The following is a 20328-nucleotide window of genomic DNA, read 5'->3' as shown; positions in this document are numbered from 1 at the left end:
AATCTATATTGTTTGCAATAGGTAAGAAAACATATCTAAAATCAAAGTTAAATACTACTAAACTTTATAAACATTTTCGCAATTAATCCTTAAAAATAAATTTAAGAAGTTAAGAACGGACGATTATGTCCCACCAATTTTCTCACGCCATTTGGCGAGTTTTCATTGGAGATCTACTTATTCCTCGTGGGGCCAATCCCAACCGAGAACAAAACACAGCTTCGGATATTCCGAGTCTGCGCCTCGCTCCGAACCTAACCTTCTCTCTCACAGTTCGTTGAAAATTTCACATACTTTATCTCTCTCTCACAGCGAAACACTCCTCTCTCTCTCTCTAGAGCTCCCCGTATTTCTGCTCGCCGATTCAAAACCCTAGAACAAAACTTATCTATATTTGAAGATCGATTTCCATTTCCATTTTTCTGTCGTCACACACATCTCAATTTTAATGTGAGTCCTTTCTTTTGGTAATTTCTTTTATCTTATCGCATTACCATTTATTTATATCCGGTTCTGTGTTGTGCATAAATCTGCGTCGGGATGGGGTGGGGTGGGCAAGGGGGCGGGGGCGGGGGGTTGAGGTTGAGGGATAGGTGTATTTTGAAGTCCTGCTGCGGATGGTTCGATTGGGGGGGGGGGGGGGGGGGTAGGGTTTAGGGATTCAAGTGGGAAGGTCGATTGGCAGCTTGTTTTGAGCTGCTACTCGAATATTAAGTTAGTATCGGGATGTTTTATTCAGATGCAATGGTTTATGGTGTATTGTCTCGACCTTTTCTTGGACGGATTGGGTAAAACATTGCACCTTTGGACTTCGGTTGTTTTGGAGTAAGAATGATGTGTTTGATAAGGGAGCTTTGTGCGTGTATGTGCGGGGGGGGGGGGGGGTGGGGGGCATCTTTATACAAAAGAGGGCACTGCTTTTTCGCTACTTTGTGATTTCTCTTTCTGTGAAAAATCTAAGAGACGAATAGTTTGTGATTGATGAATGCGAGTGTGCTTCTAGAGCTGATGATATATGTGCGATGGTCTATCTATAATTGAAAGTGGTTTGAACTGTTATTCTCTCTCTCAGGGTCACTAGGATATGCTAGGTTTGACATGAGAACCATTTCGTCAATTGGTGAGGCTAGAAATATGTTGTGAATGACAGTAATGGCCCGTTCTTGAATATCTAGTGCTGCTATTATATTTCTGTGGCCCATGCTTTAAAATAAGAAAACAATTATATAGGTTGGTGCCGACTTTTTCTGGAAAGGAAGGTGCTATTTTATATCGCCAAAGAGATAGAAAAGCTGTCTCAATCCCTATGAGGGGAAATGCCCTTAGTTCCTGTTTTGCATGTAGAATGTAATTACTCCCAGTGGATGGTTGGTCTTGTATATTGCAATTAACACATAACATTTAGTAACATCATTGACTGTATTTTTTTGAATTTGCTGAGAAGTAATCATATCCACTCTAGGTTCTTTTTCTTTATTTTACCGGCCTTGAAGTCAAGTGACTACCTAAACCAAAGTTCTATGGATGACCATCTAATGCTTGACTGCATGCCTGTGCTACTAAATGTGTGACATGCTCTTGATTCCTCGACATTGAGGATAAAAAGAATGTAGGACAGCCGACAGTGTAGAGATGAGGAAACTCAATATTTTTCAGATCGATCATTGCATCTGACACTACCCATTTGAACATTTCCTAGTCGGTTTCTTGTAAAAGACGTAACGGTTCCATTCAGTATAGTGGTTACATCAGCTAATAATTTGTATCATCAGTGTAGTCACTACAGTGGCTTTTCTTTTTGTCATATAGTGTAGAAATGCAACTTTAGTTATTTGGCTTTCCTTTATACCTATTTGCCTATTTGGGCTTTTGATATTGGTGATGGAAGTGAGGTGGTTAAAAAATAATGGAAAAAGTGTTTTAATTGGAAGGTCCTAATGTAATTCTCTTACAAAAGCTAATCGTGTTTACGAGGGAGAAGGTTTCCCCTAAAAGTAGGGTGGTGAAGATATCACTATCCTTTGGTGGGTTACTGGAATTAGATTCCATGGCTGGGATCCGATCCCTTTTAAGTAATGTGTAACCTTTCTGCAGTGGTGTATGTCACCTACTTATGCATATCCCATGAGGTGGTCTGTCTATTTTGAATGACAATATAAACTAACAGCCATTGTTAGTTTATGAAACTTTGGTAAATAGTGTGGCAGTTTACTCAATCGAAGTGACGGCAGATTAGATTACAATATTTTTGGGTGTGAATCTGCCCCTTGTTCCTAGATGGTAGCGTTTTGATTTCTTAAAGTTTTTCCCCTTTTTTGATTTGATAGGATGAGTAAACTGCCACTTTATCATGTGTTAACCTGTAGTAATAGTATGGTTCTGATGGTTGCTTGATTATTCTTTGGTGACAACAATGCAACTCTAACTCTCAAGGGCTCTTGCTAGCTGTATGTGCTTATGTGCCATGAAATCTCCTTGTTTTTCTCTTCCAAGCTTTTATCCTGTTGACAGCATAGAACGTCTAACTATTCACCAAATAAAATAAATAGAGGATTACAAATCATAGGAATAAGAGCCTCTGGACAATCTTTCATTTCAAAATTCTTTTCAGTTAGGACTATGTGAAGGACCCAGTCTTGTGGATGAAGCTCTTGGTGTTCATGAGCTTTGCACTCTATTTATAAATTATTATATAGCATGTAAATGTCTGGTCATAGAGGCTTTATGTCTATTCTTTTTTATTTGCAACACATCTTTTGTCAGTTGTTGACCTTTACAGCTTTAATCCTATATCTTGAGATTATCATTATCAAAATGCTATTTGTTGTTGTTCTAAAACCTTGTCATAACTATGATTAATTTATATTTGATATGTCTGTCTACTCCGAATTATATACCCTGTCGTAAGGCTTCAGTTATTAATATTTGTCACACCTTAAACTCTTAAGTAAAGTGAATAACATTTAAGGTTGGTCAGTTATTGTTACTACCACATGACTCCTTGTATAATGATGATTTTATTGTGTATGACTTCTATTTTGATGGAATTATTGTTAGAAATGAATATTGATCTTAGTTGAAAGTAAGAAATTAAAATGGACATAGGTGTATATATATATATATATATATATATATATAGGGAGAGGATCATGTGTGAACTGATGAACAACGATGTTCATGTGCGAACCAATGAACAAATACATAAAATACATGAACAAAAACGCATGAACAACGATGTTCATATGGAGAACCATGAACAAGTACATAAAATACATGAACATAAGCACATGAACAACGATGTTCATGATAGTAAGTCATGAACACCGTTGTTCATGTGACGCATGAACAGCGATGTTCATGACTTAATGTTGAACAATCGTTGTTCATGTCCAAATAGAGGGCTGTGATTGGTTCCCCATTCTCACAAAAAGATGTAATTCTCACTTGATCCCATCCCTATATATATATATATATATATATATATATATATATATATATATATATATTGTGAATAACAAATAGAAGTTATCAGATGGGTTGAATTATGGCTTCATAACTGTTTAATTGGAAAGATTGCCGAAAATGAAACAAAACATTGGATAGACTGAACTTCTGGGCTGCATTTGCTATTTGCCTTTGGACTATAAGCTGGCCTCACACCTATAGGGATTTTTAAACAACTTTCTTTGAAGTGGTTTAAGCTCTGCTTTAAGGTTAGTACTCAGTAGGAAGCGTATGTACCTATCAAGCCTTGCTAAAGAGCTGTGTTTTTCCGCAGAAATAGAGATCTATAAGTATATGTATGTGGAATTTTTCACGACCCTTCTTGTATTATAATAACCATGTGGACACCCATAACTACCTTGCACACACACCTTAAGTAAATATGTTTCTACATCTAGACTTTTTTTAATATAACTGTGTCATTATGTGTTCATTGACCTTAATGCCAACTTATTTCATACCCATATAATCATTGAAGCTTGTAAAATTTCCAAAACTGACACAGGTTTTTGCACTTTTCATACTCTTTCTTTATGTATTGGTGATTGGATGGTTGAAGCATTATCAGTTAACTCTTGTCTATCTATTTACTTTCATGTTGTATGACCTCTTCCATTGTTCACCCTTTCTTCATTCCGTAAGTGTAGTGTGTAAAAGCTGCATTTAACATTCTACAATGGTGCATACTTAATTCTACTTCCCTCCACTAAATAGTGATTGCTCTGCAGTATTCTTATTCAGGAGGCTGTCAGTGTCTGAGAAGGTGGCACAGGATTGATGTTAGTTTTCAGGGGAATTGTATGTTGACATACTTGTTCTTGTTTCCAGAGGTTGTAATGCATTATAGATTCTAGAGAAAAGAGGATTTCAAATTTAAGTAGTTAATTCTTCATTCAAGAAATCTAACTTACCTATATCCGACAGCTGAAATTTTAGGTTAACCATCCATGCCTGGCAACGAACTTGGAGATAGGGTTCACAATTTCTTTGCACAAGACAATTCATCACAGGGGCAGCATCAATCACATGGTTTGGAAGGAAACTGGCCAGTGCCTAACAACAATTTTTGGGTTGGCAGCCCGAGAGCTGTTGATGTGCTGAATTCAAGCACGAAAAATTACTCTGGGCAAAACCCAGGTAATACCTCTCTTTTTCAATGTTGAGTTGAATATGTTCTCTAGGTCTTTCTGTTTCTTTTTGGGAATTTTTCTTACATTTACATGCATTGCCATTAAACTCATTGCTTCTGATTTATATCTAATTGCTGTTTTGATATTTTTAGCGGAAATAGATAGAGGGCAGTCTAGCTATCCTGTTCATGCAGCTCATGGCTTGAATTTTTCTCAATCAAATCTGAGGCCTGATTTCTCTAGAAATCAGCCCCTAAATGAGCAGCAATATTCAAACGGCTATATGTATGGCAATCAATATTCTCAAGGTAGGCAGAATGAAGCAAACTTTCGGGAATTGGATGCATATTCTGATCAACGTCATATGTTAGCCTCAAGAGGCTTGCCGGGTCATGAATTGCAGAGAATTAGTGGCCATGAGCAACTACCAAAAGCTTCAGATAGATCCGGAACATCTGTCTCTCCTGTTAGTTTTGATCTATTTGGTGGTCAGCAGCAGATGAACCATCAGCAAGCAAGCATGCTGCAGGCATTACAGCGCCAGCAATCTGGCCTCAATGATGTGCAACAACTGCAGCAGCAATTCATGATTAGAAAAATGGAAGAGCTTCAAAGACAGCAGCAACTTCAGCAGCTGGACTCAAGGCCTCAAAATCCTATTAATCAGGTTCCTCAGGTTACTAAACAGGCATCTGGAAGCCAGTCTTCTCTTTTCAATGGTACTCCAAATTCTGATGCATTACGTAATCTATGGACGGCTGAGCCTGGTACAAACTGGCTTGGCCGTGGTTCTGCTGCCGTGCAAGGGTCCCCTAGTGGCATTACCTTTCTACCAAATCTAGGACAGACACACCGATTAATAGACGTGGTGCATCAACAGGCTGATCAATCCCTTTATGGAGTTCCAGTGTCCAATTCAAGGGGTTTGGCTGTGAACCAATACTCTCCGATGGTGACAGAGAGATCATCAATGCCTCAAATGCCAACATCTGGCAATTCTCTACACAGTAATCAACACAATTTTTTGCCTGATAGGCTTACCGGACAGGAGGGGACTTCCATATCTCGACAAAACTTTCAAAATGAAACTAATGAACATGTTTCTAGCCAGTCACTGAATTCTGGCGTAATGGATATAGGATTCCAGCAGCAAGTGAATGCATTGCAGAATAATGTGACACATCAGGACCATGCACGGAGGCAGGAGCTGTCTACTCTATCAGAAACCTCGCAAGATAGATATCCAATGCAAGTATCTTCTCCTCGGAATGAAGTTACCCTAGATCCTGCTGAAGAAAAGATCTTGTATGGTTCAGATGATAATATATGGTCTGCATTTGGTAAGCTCCCGAGTATAAGTGGAGATGCTGGTAATTTATTTGATAGTACTGGGATATCAAATGGGGCTCCCTCCCTTCAGAGTGGTAGCTGGAGTGCTCTTATGCAGTCTGCAGTTGCTGAAACTTCTACTGACGATGTAGGGCCTCAGGAGGAATGGAGTGGTCTGAATCTTCACAATAATGATGGTTCTTCAGCAAATCAGTCCCCCTTAATTCACAATGGAAATGTCAAACAACCATCGTTGCCTAATGACAGTGTTCGAATTCCTTCAGCAATGGGCGCTGAATCCAATCGTTCTTCTGACTCTCTCAGACATATGGGATTGAATCAACTTGGGCACACTTTCCAGGGGCAGCCCAGTGAGGCATTGCCGACTGATGTTTCTCAGAGGTTTGGGCAGTCTGTGGCGGGAACAAAGTGGCTAAATCACAGCCAAGTGCAAAATCAGTTAGCAGGTGAGGGTGATATACGTGGAAATGCCTTAGAAAATGCTGTGGGTGCTGAGAGAAATGGAAAGAATTTTTTCGCAGATTGGCCTCCTGGCCAGGGTGGAACAAAACCACAACCAAATGGTTGGAATGCTCTGGCAGCTGCACCACCTGCTGGAGATAGAGCACTGAATACTCATGATACTGAGAAAGTGTCTCAAAATCAGAACAACCAAGTGAGGCCAATGCAGGGACAAATGGTAGATGGAAGTTCTTTATGGAAATCCAGTCCCCTAACTAGTGCTGTTGAATTTGGCTCTGTAAGATCTATGACTGGAAATCACCAAGCAAATAAATCCAAAGGGGATTTGGGTTTTCACAATCCTGCATCTTCAGTAGCCAACTCATGCAATATGGTAGCTGGTGATGGAGCTAATCCATTTGCTCAGAATAACTATGTACTCAATCAGTGGAAGCATGCCTCTCCTTCAACAAAATCCCAAGCGGGTGAAAGCTTAGGGAGAATGATAGACCAGGTTAATGATCAGAATCAAGGGTCCTGGAAGAGCTCTGATAATGATGAAATGAGAAATTATGATAGGGAGAACTGTGCCATGAAAGAGAATTCTAATGACAGCCATCGCTCAAACTTATCTAATCATGCATCAGGTGGCTTCAGGGAAAGTGGAGCCATAGATGCGATTGATTCAAGGTCTCTATCCTCTGGGAAGCAGAAGACAAGCAATCAGCTTACCAAAAAAGGTTCTGCTCCTCGCAAATTTCAGTATCATCCCATGGGCAATCTGGATGATGATGTGGGGCCTACTCATGGCCTGAAGCAGCCTACCCAAGGACAGGCCACACCTCTGCAGAATGCCCATTTTGGCCAGTTGAAACTGTTTGGTCAGGTTCCAAGAAATTCTGCAGAAAAGGTAATTTCTGAATTGTAATTGTATTAGACACTGGAGACTTAAATTATTACTATACAAAAACTAATGAGTATTATTTTACTTACAGGGTGAACTTCCAAAAGACAGTAAACACCTTGATAAAGAGTCTTCTGGCGGTAGCTTCACTGGTTATGCAGCTGGGACATCTAATCTTTTTAGTCAATCCTTTGATTCAAGCACAAACAAGGCTTCATCACCCAGGTACTTCAAGTTTTCATTTCCTTAATAGAGTTTACATGTTGTCACTACATTCTGATTTTTTTCTATCCAGCCAAAACATGCTGGAGCTTCTTCACAAGGTGGATCAATCAAGAGACCATGGTTCTCTGATGCACATAAGTTCCTCAGAGTGCAATGTATCATCTCAACCACCGGAAGCAGAAAACTCAGATGGGTCTGCTGGTCACCTTCAGCGCAGCCAATCTTCTTTCTCTAAAGGTTTTGGATTGCAACTTGGTCCTCCGTCTCAACTATTGCAAATTCCTGACCTTTCATCATCCTCCCAGAATGCTCAAAGCATGGTAAATGCAACACATACCAGTCTTGCTGGTATAGGAATGGGAGAGAAAAGCATGCATATGACATCTTCGTTGCAATCTAGGCAGTTCCCAAATGAAAAATCTCAGATGGAATATGAAAACAATACATCTGCAGGTCCAAGACATTCTGGGAACGATAACTCTGTCAGTAAGGGGTCAGGGAACTATCATTCAGCATTTACTTCTGATACTCCGTATGCGCGAAGTCAGCTTCAGAATAAACAAGCAACAAGGCCAAGCACAAGACCGGCTATGAATCATCACATTGACTCCTCATTCAACTATAGTACTTCACACTCTATGGAAAGAGGTTCTACAGAGACTATTCTACCTGATGCATCTGGCAATCTTCAGAAAAATAGTCTTCCTTCATCTGGGGGCACTGCTCAGCAAAGTGGCCCTTATGATGTACATGAGATAAGTCGAGCTGGAACTGCATCATCTAGGGATCAAATGCGTGCTTCTCAGCATTTTGGGATGTCAGGCATTGTTCGACAGGGGTCTTCAAGCCAGGTCTTGCATAATATGTGGTCTAATGTTCCTACACCTCAACATACTTCGGCGGCTCAGTACCCAAAGGGTCCGACACATTTTCAAGAGCTACCCCAGCCCAATATTTTGGAATCTAGTTCTCGAGGTGATCTTGATGTTGGTAAAGGGGGGCATATTTCTTCTAAGTCTACTGCAATTCATGCTGACACTCCAATTGGTGTTGATGCGGAAGAGCACAGGTTGAAGGAAAGCTCTGGACAGTTAGTCTCAGCCTCGAAAATAGACGTGTCTTTGGGAAGTGTGTCTTCTGTTAAGAATCACTTGGATGAGTCTCCTGCTAATTCTGCTTCAACACAAAAGGACATTGAAGACTTTGGTCGATCTCTGAAACCTAATACCTTTTCTAATGAAAAATTTGCGTTACTAAACCAAATGAGGGCCCTGAAGAATGCAGAGAGTGATCCAAGCATTAGGTTTTCAAAGAGAATAAAAGGACCAGAAAATGTTCATGATATTCATCAATCACATATGGTAGCAGAGAAGCAAAACCAGGATAATTTTAGGAACTCATTGGGTTCAAGTAGTGGAATTCCTCCTGAAGATTCTAGGGTGGTGAGCTTCTCTACACCATCTGATACGCTGCAGAGAAACACTTCGCCTCATGGAAATGCTGCCCCAGAGGACGTTACAATGGTTACTGCTCTGCATGATTCTCGGAGCAAACCTCCTGCTGATGCTTCTGCTGTTAGAGTTGAGCATCATATGGTTAGCCCCCAGATGGCACCATCTTGGTTCAACCAGTACGGATCCTTTAAAAATGGGCCATTGTTGCCTTCTCAAAATATACGCAATGTCATGTCCTCGAGACCAGAAGAACTTCCATTTACTTCTGGAATGTCTTCTAGTGCTATGGATACACCTTATTTAGAAGATAAAACTACTGCCACTCCTATTGAGGCATATGTCAGTGGTGCTCTTAAGAGTTCTGCTCCCACAGTCGAAGCAAATGAGCACATACCTTCTCCTCCGTCATTGCAAATGAATGTTGCTGGTCAGCATCAGGTGATTTTGAGACCCAAGAAGCGCAAGAGTGCTACTTCTGAACTTCTTTCGTGGTCTAAAGAGATAACACATTGTTCACAAAGTCCTTCAATTCTCAGGTAATCATCATGAATCAGTATGTTTTCCTCTGGTCTTCTCATAACTGAATCTCTTTTACAAGAATATATGAATTGGCAGTATATGCTTTATCTGCAAAATCTTATTAAAATTTATGAAATTTTGCTGCATGCAGTGTGGTGGAAGCAAACTGGAGTAAAGCAGCAAATCGTCTTACTGAAAAGGTATTTTGTGGTTGCTAAGAATGCCCTCATTGATATAATATATACAGACCATGTTAACCGCGCTCTTTATCTCCGTCTTTGATGACAGGTTGAAGATGATATCGACCTGATTGAAGACGGACCTCCAGCGCTTAGGTCAAAGAGAAGGCTTATTTTGACAACACAGCTTATGCAGCAATTATTTTGCCCTCCTCCAGCAACAGTTCTATCTGCTGATGCTAGTTCTGAATATGAAAGTGTGGCTTATGGTGTATCTAGGGTAGCACTTGGAGACGCATGCAGTGCCCTATCTACCTCTAATAATTTGGGTTCACCCCATCATGACATGGACCTGTAAGATCTTCCTCTTTCCCCTGGATTGATTCAATCATGCCAAATCATTAAATTTATTTTTAATCGTTTAGTTTTTCGATATGGTTTGGATACTTATTTCATTTATTCTTTTTTTTTAGTCATGCTGTTAAGGGCAAACTCAATGGCGATCCACGTTTTGCGAATGTTATCGAAGATCTCTTGGGAAAAGCCAGGAAGCTAGAAAATGATTTCTTGAGGTAAATCATGTCTTTTGTCTAGATTCTTTTTGTTTACATTATGTCCTTGTATATCATGTCAGATTTCTGTGATTTTATCTGGTTAGTGTTGCATAAATTAGATGAAATGATGAACTTTCTTTTGGTGAAAAATATTAATTGAATCTTCTTCTCGACATGTACCAGATTGCTCTAAACCTACATATTATATAATATCATTCTTCAGAAGAAATTTAGAATCACCATTGTTTTCAACAGTTGTAACAAGGACAGTTCTAAGACCTAATGTAACCTTGATGATAGCCTGATAATCCATATACTCATCTTGTCAGATGATCGTAAGCTTCCAAATTTCTACTTCATGTGTCAAATACAGTTGCAAATGTCAATACGTTTCTTAATATTCTTTCACTGGTTTGAAATGCATCGTACTCTGTGATTGGTTGCATTCATTGGTCTGTCCATTTGGTTTATTGTCACTCCTACGTCATTTCCTTTCTTGTTGTGGGAGAAGGAGCAATGTTGTTTGGCTGGTAATGTGTGGTGGTGTTTCATTTGCTGTGTTTTTGTCCGATGTAGTAATCATGTTGGCCTTTCTCTTTGATGTAAATATGTTTTTTTGTGTTTGGCAGACTGGACAAGAGTGCATCAATATTGGACTTGAGATTGGAATGTCAAGATTTAGAGAAGTTTTCCGTCATCAATCGATTTGCTAAGTTTCATGGTCGGGGGCAAGCTGATAATGCAGAGACATCCACTGATGCAACAGCAGCTACTCAAAAACCTTGTGCACAAAGATATGTAACTGCTGTGCCCTTGCCTAGAAGTCTTCCTGACAGGGTACAATGTCTCTCACTATAATAATTGATTGATTTATTTTTCGTGTGCTGATGTGAACTGTGTCCAGTACTTTATTGACTGGCACTTTCACCAAGGCCAGTTGAATGGCATGATCAAATTGCAGCAGGATGGACATGAGGTCTCCTCAAATGTGCTGGAGGCTATTTAATCTTTTGGATTAGGCAGTTTATGCCATTATTGAGAAATGCAAGGCTCACTTCATGTACATCTCTATGAAATGAAAAGAATTTGGGGTTCCCCATCATTTTTGCCGAAACGGGGATAATATTAAATGCAACACGATATTGCAAATGGACATTTAGGTAGAAAAATATTTTATATGTATATTCAGTATTTCTTTTCTTCTCTGGGCTCTTAATTTATGAAATCCCATTTTCATGGGTATTGGCCAACCTAGGGCTGATGGTTCGTTGACTTGGAGTCTCAATCTTTGTAAAGTAAGTTCAATTAGTTTGTTTGGTCTTAGGTATCTTATATTAGGGATAAGTGCTTCGCTACTGATCTGCCAGGAGCAGCTACCTCAGATGTTTTCCATCTCTGGTAATATATAAATGATCATGGCATCCTTCAGTCTGCTTGATTCGAGCTATAGCTCCAAATGAAACTTTAAAGAAATTGGCTTCAGTTTCCTCGAATTTCAGGTTCCTTAGTTTTAAAGAAGGCTCATGGTGGCTGATTCTGTTAATTACTGGACTTTATCTGCTTTCTTTAGTTGCTTTAATTATCTCCTTTCCGAGAAAATTGTTTTTCTTTAATTATGGGCTATACAATTGTAGGGAAGTTGAAAGATGCGATCTAGTATTTTCTTTTTCCTTTGTAACTACTGTAGCAAAGTCCTTGTGTATTTGCACCATACTATGCTAGATTCATTGACCGCCAGCTAATGTTCTTTCTTTTGCTTTATATCCTTGTGATAATGTTTTCCTTTTATGTAATTTGTAGTAGTGTGTGCTCTAATTTGGTTTTCATGAAAATGTTAAGTTTAGAGCCGTTACCTCTTGGTGCGTTCTGGAGGCCCAAGGTATTGTCATCGAATTATCTTCTATTATCTGTACTTGTTTGTTACATAGCTTTTACCATCTGAAATTATTCAGATGAATTTATTTTATATTCTTTCCTGCAAGAATTATGTAAGCATCTGCATATATATGGGTTGAATTGAATTGCATCTGAGGTCTTTTGTCTTTTGAATTAGTTGATAATACACAGCTACAGATTTTGTTAAATCGATGTAAATTGATTAAATAGATATTGGATCGGTGCTTGTTTTTTGATGATGGATTGGTTATAGACCTGCATTCTCTTGTTTTTGTTGTAGTCTATAAGGGTTTTGATTTGAATATTTTAAGTTAGCTGGACAGATTTTCAAAATTTACAACGTTTTGTGGTATTAATTTGGATAACAGAAGCGTGGCTAAAAACTTGTGTTTTAATAAAGGTGGTGATTTGGACATTTTATTTATATCCGAAGTTGCTGTTTTTATAAGTTGGAGACTTAGATTTCATAGTTGTAGAGGATAGATCAAGGAGGTTGTCCAAGCTGTGTGTTTGGATTTTATGCTTTCTAGTTGCTTTGTTTCGTAATTTATGTAGAAAATCTTTGCTACTTTTAAGGACCTTTTCTCTAATTATGCTTTCTGGTTATGCGAAGTTATCTATGATTCGGATTTTGTACTTTTATTCTTAAAAGTTGGCTCTTGATTATTAGTTTATTTTATCTGTAGAAATTGAGTATTTTTATACATGAATATTTTCTCTTTCACTCATTTTATCTCAAATGTTGGATAATATTATCTTATGGTAGGAATGTGAATATTTTTCAATATTTTCTAATCTTTTCATCTCTAGTAAATATATGATAAAAAAGGAGAGACTTTTCTTATCCATAATGTTCCAATGAAAAATTTACTACCAAAGTAAATGCACCTAGGAATATTGTTTTCGATTTTTTGGTGGTCTTACAATTTGGATTGAAAACTTACAGATAGAAAAAATCACATTAATCTCCATCGGATGCAATCATATTAAACTTGCAGTGAGTAAACAATTTTAAGCCGGTTAACATCTATGATCAATCATGTTCAACCAGGTTTATGTGGATTTGAGAGCTATTTGTCGGTTGCTTATTCGTGCGCTTGGATGTAAAATTTAACTTTTCTGTTAATTCATTAAAGATGAATTTAGCGGACTTATTAGTACATTAAATAAGTGTCCAACAAATTTAAAAAAAAAGTGCAATAACCTATTAAGATGAAAAAAAATCTACAAGGACTTAAGAGCATCAGCATTGGTGTTACATGATAGCGTACTTTATGAGGGGGGATCACATGGTGTAAAGAGACTGCATCAGGGTATCATGATAGCTTACATGATAATTTTAGTTTTGATTTTTCCATGTTTCATTTAAGTTTAATTTCATAAATTTAAATTACACAATTTACTTCAAATTTAAATTGCATTAATTTTGAAATCCTAAAAAAAAATTCAAAATTCAAATATTCAATTTTTTTTTTAAAGGCGCGTGTAAAACACGTGCCTATTTTCAACGGTTGTGAGGGCTACACGATAGAACGTGTAGCCCTCGTGTAAGTGTTTGCTGCATCGGTTACACGATATCAGCCTTATACGTGTAGGCTGCTATCGTGTAACCGTTGCAAATGCTCTAATGAAACAAAAGGAAAAAAGGACTTGTTTGACCATTTTTAAAATTTGATCCACGTCAATTTTTATAATTTAACTTATTTATTACTTTAATGTCTTATTGATAATAGCTTACTTTCTTTTTTATCTGTCTCACTGATAATGACATCTTCTTCAAAAAAAAAAAACCATCTTCTCTAACAAAAAATTGTGAACTTCACACATTTTTATTATTTTTATCTTTTAATCACTTTTTTTTTTCTTAGTAACCGTACCGAATAGTAACGATCAATTATCAATGGGAGTGGAGGCTAATATAAATCTTAAACTCAAGATGGAAACTATGACTAATAAGATCCAAATTCGAAACCGCCTGAAAAAAAAAAAGTTCCATTTATATTGATATGGATGATGAAGTTCAATCACCTAGACCAACATCATGAGTAGGGTTGTAATCGAATCGAAGCGAATATCAACGTATTCGATTCGTATTCGTGAAATGATACTAATATTCGATTCGTGATTCGATTCGATTTCGAATATTAAATTCGATTCGGTATTCGATTCGTTGATATTTTCAAATTATTCGATTCGATTCGAGTATTCGATTCGTCTTTTAAAAGTACCTTAATTTTCTTTTCCGAATACTCGATTCGAATATTCGATTCGAGTATTCGACTTGTATTCTATATTATTCGATTCGAAAATATTCGATTCGAAATTCTGAAGAAAAAAAATATTAAATAATATAGGCGACACAGCGACGCGGTGCAGTTTGAGGACAGCAGCAGATGCAGGCGACGCGGCGTTGGTCGAGAAGAGAAGAGGCCGCGCCGACGAGCGACGCGGTGCAGATTCAGAACAGCAGCAGATGCAGGCGACGAGGCGTTGGTCGAGAAGAGAAGAGGCCGCGCCGACGAGCGACGCGGTGCAGATTCAGGACAGCAGCAGATGCAGGCGACGCGGCGTTGGTCGAGAAGAGAAGAGGCCGCGCCGACGAGCGACGCGGTGCAGATTCAGGACAGCAGCAGATGCAGGCGATGCGGTGTTGGTCGAAAAGGGAAGAGGAAATGCGAATTGCGTGGGGAAGAAGAGGCTTGGAGGTTGGAGCTGTGCGGCACTGCTGTGGAAAGAAGGCAGCGTTGACTTGAGGAATGAGGAATTGAGGATGAGGAGGCGCTGATTTAGTTTAGGGAATTAGGGTTTAGGTTACTTTTTAGAATATATATTATAATATATATATTTATGATATATTATTAAAAAATTGCTACTCGGTAATATGATCAACCTTTTAAAGATGATATGCATTGAATCATCAACAAATATCATTATTTTTAATTCCTACCTTTTAAAGTGAAATTATCGAATATATATATATATTATAATATATATCGAATCGAATATCTACGAATATCGAATCGAATATCAAAATTTCATATAAGTATTTGAATAATAATCGAATCGAATCGAATATTTGTTATCGAATACGAATCGAATAATTTCGAATACGAATCAGGCAATTTCGAATCGAATCTCGAATCGAGCAAAAATATTCGATTCATTTACAACCCTAATCATGAGTCATCAAGACTATATTTCTAAATAATTTAAATTTTGCACCTACCTTCCTAATAGTTGGACCACGTATTCATAATCACAGTAACAACATGGACCAGATTGCAAACAAAGGCCACAATAATTAAAAGATAATCAAATCAAGATAATCATAAAAATTGCAAACATAAATTAATTTAACAAATAGTCACTTTTTTCTACAGCTGCATGAAATGATACAACACCAAAACAATAAAATAAACCACTACACGACAACATTACAATATTTCGACGATGTAAAATGAAATCCCCTAAGAATTCAAGAGACTTTACATTGAAAAAAAATCCAAACACAATCACAATATTTTGTAAGCATTTATGAGTAAAGACTGAAGACATCTCTAGAAAAATCGCACAGTCAACACACATCAACCAACAAGAGGCTCTATCTTTTGCATCTCACACCTGTCAAAAAGATCACACAATAAAGTTACTTAAAATACAAAAAAAATTATTTTGAAACTGTATAATTAAGTTTTAATGTCTAAAATTCAAGATTTGTACTATAATTAAAGCTCTACTATAGCTGTTGCATTTGCACCACATGTTACTGGCCAATATTTTCTTACCTAGTTTTTGTAGAGGTTCAAAACATTTAAAATTTCAAAGGCCATTATTATCCATTAATTCTACATAAGAAATTTAGGCACATTGTTGTACCGAGTTTAACTACTCTATCCATTTAATCAACATTATCAATCTTTGATCTTATTTTATTCACGCCTCCTTCAATAATTCGTTAACCACTTTTCAGTTTCAAAAAAATATCTAATGAGATTTTCATACATAAACCTTCAAAGAAGAATAAGCCCAAAACCACTATTTAAATTCCCAATTCGAAATAGAAAAATGGGATTAAAAATGTGCTAAAAGTGTATAACTAGTAATATGTCATTGAGATCATAATAACTATAAAATAAGGAGTATGAAATTGATTTCCATACACAAAATACCTATATCTAAATATTTTACCAAGAAATACAAAATTACCGTGGTAAAAACTAGTTCTTGGTGATGGCGTAGACAGCATATATGATCCCAGGAATATAACCGAGAAGGGTCAGCAGCAAACATAGCCAGAACTCATGCTGCACATCCAAAATCAAACCATTTCATTATAAATTAATCAAATCAAATGAAAAATAAATCTTATAATAAGTTTTTGAATTACTATAAATACATAAATAAGTTTAATAAATAGTTCACCTTGCAGCCGAACTTGAGGAAGACTCCAAGAGGGGGCAAAATAATTGCCACAATAATATCAATACAAGTTGCTGCTGCCATTTTTCACAAATGAAACAAAATAATTTCCTTCTATTTGATGTGGAGATTATATAACAAGACTTCCAAAGTTGGGAATGAAATTTAAGAATGGGGTTACGCATTAATATATACTACTCGTCGATAGAAGCAGCGCCACGTGGCCAGTGAGATAATTTCATTTTTTTTTCCTCTCTTTTAAGTAACATCAACACGAGTCACATGAGACGATGCTACGTGAATTATTACGTACTTTTGTATTTAATATTTTTTTTGAAAAATATTGATCGTGCAAAATCACCACGAAATAATTAAGTTGCTTGTATCGATTCTTATTGGTTAAGGAAATAAAAGGAAAAAGAAAAAAGAATCCGGAATTGGATTCTTGAATGCTCACTACAGCTCATTCCCCCAGCTTTGCCAGAGCTATTTATACTGTTTTTGCACTTCTTTTCAATATGCCAACTCTTCTAATATACTCCTTCGTTCCACAATATCGGACTCAAAACGTTTCGATACGAGAATTAAAGAGAAAATATAAATTAATTAAAAGTAATAAGATACTTTTTTAAAAATTAAACTTTTCTATTTATAAAAACAAGCGATTTATAATGGAACGACCCAAAATGAAATACATATATCACTTTTAATGGGATGGATGGAGTAATTTTTTTAATGGCGTAGATAATCGGCAATCACTATTTGAAGCGTTTATTGGGTAAGCCCTTTCTTGTGTAATGTCTTCAAATTATATAAGAAAGGTGTATTTGAAAAGTTAGATGTAATAAACTTGACTTAGAAGACGTTGATGAGATTCAAATTTAAGACATTTGACTTCAAAAATACTTACTTCATAATTAGATCATTTTAAAAAAAAAATTGTAATAATTGATAATCCATTTTGTGCCTCCTTGAAACGATGCACGCATGCACCGCACGTGGTTGTCCACGTGTCTTCTGTAACGTAAATAGGCTTGTAGCTCATTCATAAGTATTTCTTTCTTTCGTAAAAATAATAGGTTATGATATGAATTTCAATTTCTTTATCACTCAATACAAAAATAAAATCACTAAATAGCTCATTCACATTCCTTTCTTTAGTAAAAATGAAAGATTATGATATGAATTTCAACCTTTTCATTCCTCAATACAAAATATAATATCATAAATATTACGATTAGTGAAAATTATAATGAGACATTGCTATTATTTCACTGTCATTGTTATTTTCAAGTTAGTGTTACTTATTTGAGATTATGTTAGATTGTGTTTAATTAATAAATTATTAAAATAACTTATTTGTAATTATAGAATTAAGATATTTATCGCAAAATAATCTTAATTACAAGCGGATGAGGATAATATTAAGGTCCACTATATATATTTATCAAAAAATAGGCTCAAATACTCGTAATGAAGCCCAATAATTAAACCCGGTCCCAAAGTTGAGTGCCATTGGAGCTGAAGATGGAGTTGAAATCAACATCAAATAAATTAAGAAAAAAGAAGAAATTAAATAGAGCTGAAGTGGACAATGTAAAGATACATGCAGATATGCCAGCCAAGCCCACAAAGCCAAAGCTGAAGATGAAGCAAGAAGCAACAAGAATCGAACAAGAAAATAACAACCCTTGACTTGAGAGAATCTGATTATAAAGCGCAAAATGCATTTTTTAGCTGACAATACGTGACCCATCTAGGAGTGGTCTCACAACTGTTCTTTTAGGCGGTCCCATAACAACCCTTGACTTGACACATGGCGGTAGCGGAATATTCATTGTCGGTCAACATGGCACCCGAAGACTCGAAAAGATGAAACTACTCTTTGGCCTCAAGAAGGACAGATCTGAGAATGTCCCTCCGTATTCAGAGCTAAAATTGCCAAAATACCCCTTATATAAATAGCACGAGAATTTCTATTATAACACACTGATTTAATACTATAGCATAAACTTTGTCAAAATGAATACAAGCTGATCAAATATTCAAGTTCATTTATTGCTTTTTATACAGTTAACATTCGAAAATTCAAATATATTGCGTGTGTTATTATCATAAAGAGAACAAGAAGCCTATCATTCGGTCGTGAGGCATAATCGTTGAGGCTCCGATCCGGCGAAGATCTCTGCTTGTTCGAGTTAAAGACAAGACCATCATACTTAATATATTTCATTTAATTAGTCATTTCTATCAATAATTATACCAAAAATAATTAGATATGTACTACATTTGATTTAATATTTAAGGTAAACGTACAAATTTAATTTGTAAGTAAGATCAATAATTAAATGTTATCTATAATCCAATCACATAATATAGATAAGTGCATAGGAGTATAGGACCCATCGTTACCTAAATATGAATAGGATTAGAGCAATTTGGGTAGACATTTACCTAATGTTGGGTAGTTGGGTAAGGGCTGGACATGTGTTTACTAATAGATATATCAAACATGTTGCATGATTTTTGCTTTCTAATATCCAGCTCTCTAACTCTATAACTTAAGGGCTCATTTGGTACGCGATATAAGATAAAGTGTGATACGCAACATACATTTAATTGGAATATCTTTTATTATATGTCATATTAATATCATGTTTGGCAAAATATATTACTAGTAAAATATACTCCATTCGTCCATCAATTCATGTCTTACTTTTCTTTTTGGTCCGTCGACCAATTCATGTCCTACCCATTTTTAGTAACTATTTATATATCCCAATAAAAAATACACTTTTTCAACACTCAACTAATAAACAATACATTTTTTCTTAAAATCCGTATTTCCTCTCCTAGGTCATGAATTAGTAGACGGAGGGAGTATGTAAAATATAATACTATGTTGTTTAGTAGAATGATGTATTAAAATTATATAAAATTAATAATGGTTATAATTAAGATTTGTATTATGTATACCATCCGAATTTATAAATGATCGTGTGTTTCATATTACTTTTTATTAAACAAGAAATTAAGATATCCTAGGAATATTATACACTCTAATCACTCGTACCAAATGAATCCCAATGGTATTGAACATAACTCGCCCAATTAATCACGTGAAGAAGCTCACGTTAAAAAGATAATGATTCACACGATTTAACAAATTTAATTTTGACTACTCAAACAGTCCTTATGCACATATCCAAGTTCAGAATCAATCTGCATAATATACAATTATAAATTATTTATGAAATGTAAAGTGAATCTAAAATTGAGTAAATGCTAGCGTGGCGACAGAGGGGATAATTCTAGTTGTTTTATTCTCTCACGTTAACAGGCTGGAAAATTGTTATTATTCGCCACGTGGTGTCATCCAACGGCTCATATTCTCTCTATTCGAAAGTGAAAAGCACGGCATCTTTTTTAGGGAAAAAAAAAGACAGCTTTTTAAGGAAAAAATTTACTTAAACCGACGCTTAGCCAATAAATTGTTGATTTGTGGAAGTAAACTTTATTTAATAAGTGATGTGATTCAGTGAAAGGGACTTCGTTCCAACAATCTACTTTTATAATGACAATGATGATAATTCTATTTATAATATTTATTTGGACAAAAACACTTCTATTGCGTGTTATCCATAATAATGTATTAATTCGAAATTAGTTGGATAATGTTGTATGATTGTATATTTTTGTATTACTATGTACCGTTAGTGATGAGATGTAACATTCATTTTGCAAAATGAATTT

The 20328-nt window shown here is 36.3% G+C and overlaps 2 protein-coding genes across 6 annotated transcripts; one reads left to right on the top strand and one right to left on the bottom strand.

Moving 5' to 3' along the window:
- Positions 1 to 284: 284 nt before the first annotated feature.
- Positions 285 to 11688, top strand: LOC131008842 (uncharacterized). 5 transcript variants are annotated; one of them, XM_057935921.1, is made up of 10 exons: positions 289 to 450; positions 4233 to 4302; positions 4429 to 4641; positions 4787 to 7335; positions 7421 to 7554; positions 7625 to 9544; positions 9679 to 9727; positions 9816 to 10060; positions 10180 to 10278; positions 10890 to 11688. In XM_057935921.1, exons 3-10 carry the CDS (start codon positions 4452 to 4454, stop codon positions 11116 to 11118), a joined length of 5415 nt encoding a protein of 1804 aa, XP_057791904.1. In that variant the 5' UTR covers positions 289 to 450; positions 4233 to 4302; positions 4429 to 4451; the 3' UTR covers positions 11119 to 11688. The 5 variants fall into 5 exon arrangements, with proteins under 5 accessions (XP_057791903.1, XP_057791904.1, XP_057791905.1 ...); XM_057935922.1 differs by having other exon boundaries at positions 4233 to 4334; positions 4796 to 7335; XM_057935918.1 differs by having other exon boundaries at positions 4233 to 4334.
- A 3791-nt stretch (positions 11689 to 15479) lies between these two features.
- On the bottom strand, positions 15480 to 16773 carry LOC131008841 (hydrophobic protein LTI6B). The gene is made up of 3 exons (XM_057935917.1): positions 16579 to 16773; positions 16363 to 16460; positions 15480 to 15777 (listed from the first exon to the last, which is right to left on the bottom strand). Exons 1-2 carry the CDS (start codon positions 16657 to 16659, stop codon positions 16374 to 16376), a joined length of 168 nt encoding a protein of 55 aa, XP_057791900.1. The 5' UTR covers positions 16660 to 16773; the 3' UTR covers positions 15480 to 15777; positions 16363 to 16373.
- Positions 16774 to 20328: the final 3555 nt, after the last annotated feature.

Source organism: Salvia miltiorrhiza, chromosome 2, assembly GCF_028751815.1.
Source record: "Salvia miltiorrhiza cultivar Shanhuang (shh) chromosome 2, IMPLAD_Smil_shh, whole genome shotgun sequence".
Lineage (NCBI taxonomy): Eukaryota > Viridiplantae > Streptophyta > Magnoliopsida > Lamiales > Lamiaceae > Salvia > Salvia miltiorrhiza.
Note: the sequence above shows the minus strand (reverse complement) of the source record. Positions and strands in the feature narration are given on the sequence as shown.

What these genes read in the sequence shown, in the direction of transcription:
- LOC131008841 (XM_057935917.1), bottom strand. Translation starts at nt 16,659, where the DNA reads ATGGCAGCAGCAACTTGTATTGATATTATTGTGGCAATTATTTTGCCC. An exon ending in TCCTCAAGTTCGGCTGCAAG is followed by an intron (nt 16,461 to 16,578) that starts GTGAACTATTTA and finishes TTGGATGTGCAG; the next exon opens with CATGAGTTCTGGCTATGTTT.
- LOC131008842 (XM_057935920.1), top strand. Translation starts at nt 4,452, where the DNA reads ATGCCTGGCAACGAACTTGGAGATAGGGTTCACAATTTCTTTGCACAA. An exon ending in CAAAGTCCTTCAATTCTCAG is followed by an intron (nt 9,545 to 9,678) that starts GTAATCATCATG and finishes TGCTGCATGCAG; the next exon opens with TGTGGTGGAAGCAAACTGGA. An exon ending in CCCCATCATGACATGGACCT is followed by an intron (nt 10,061 to 10,179) that starts GTAAGATCTTCC and finishes CTTTTTTTTTAG; the next exon opens with TCATGCTGTTAAGGGCAAAC.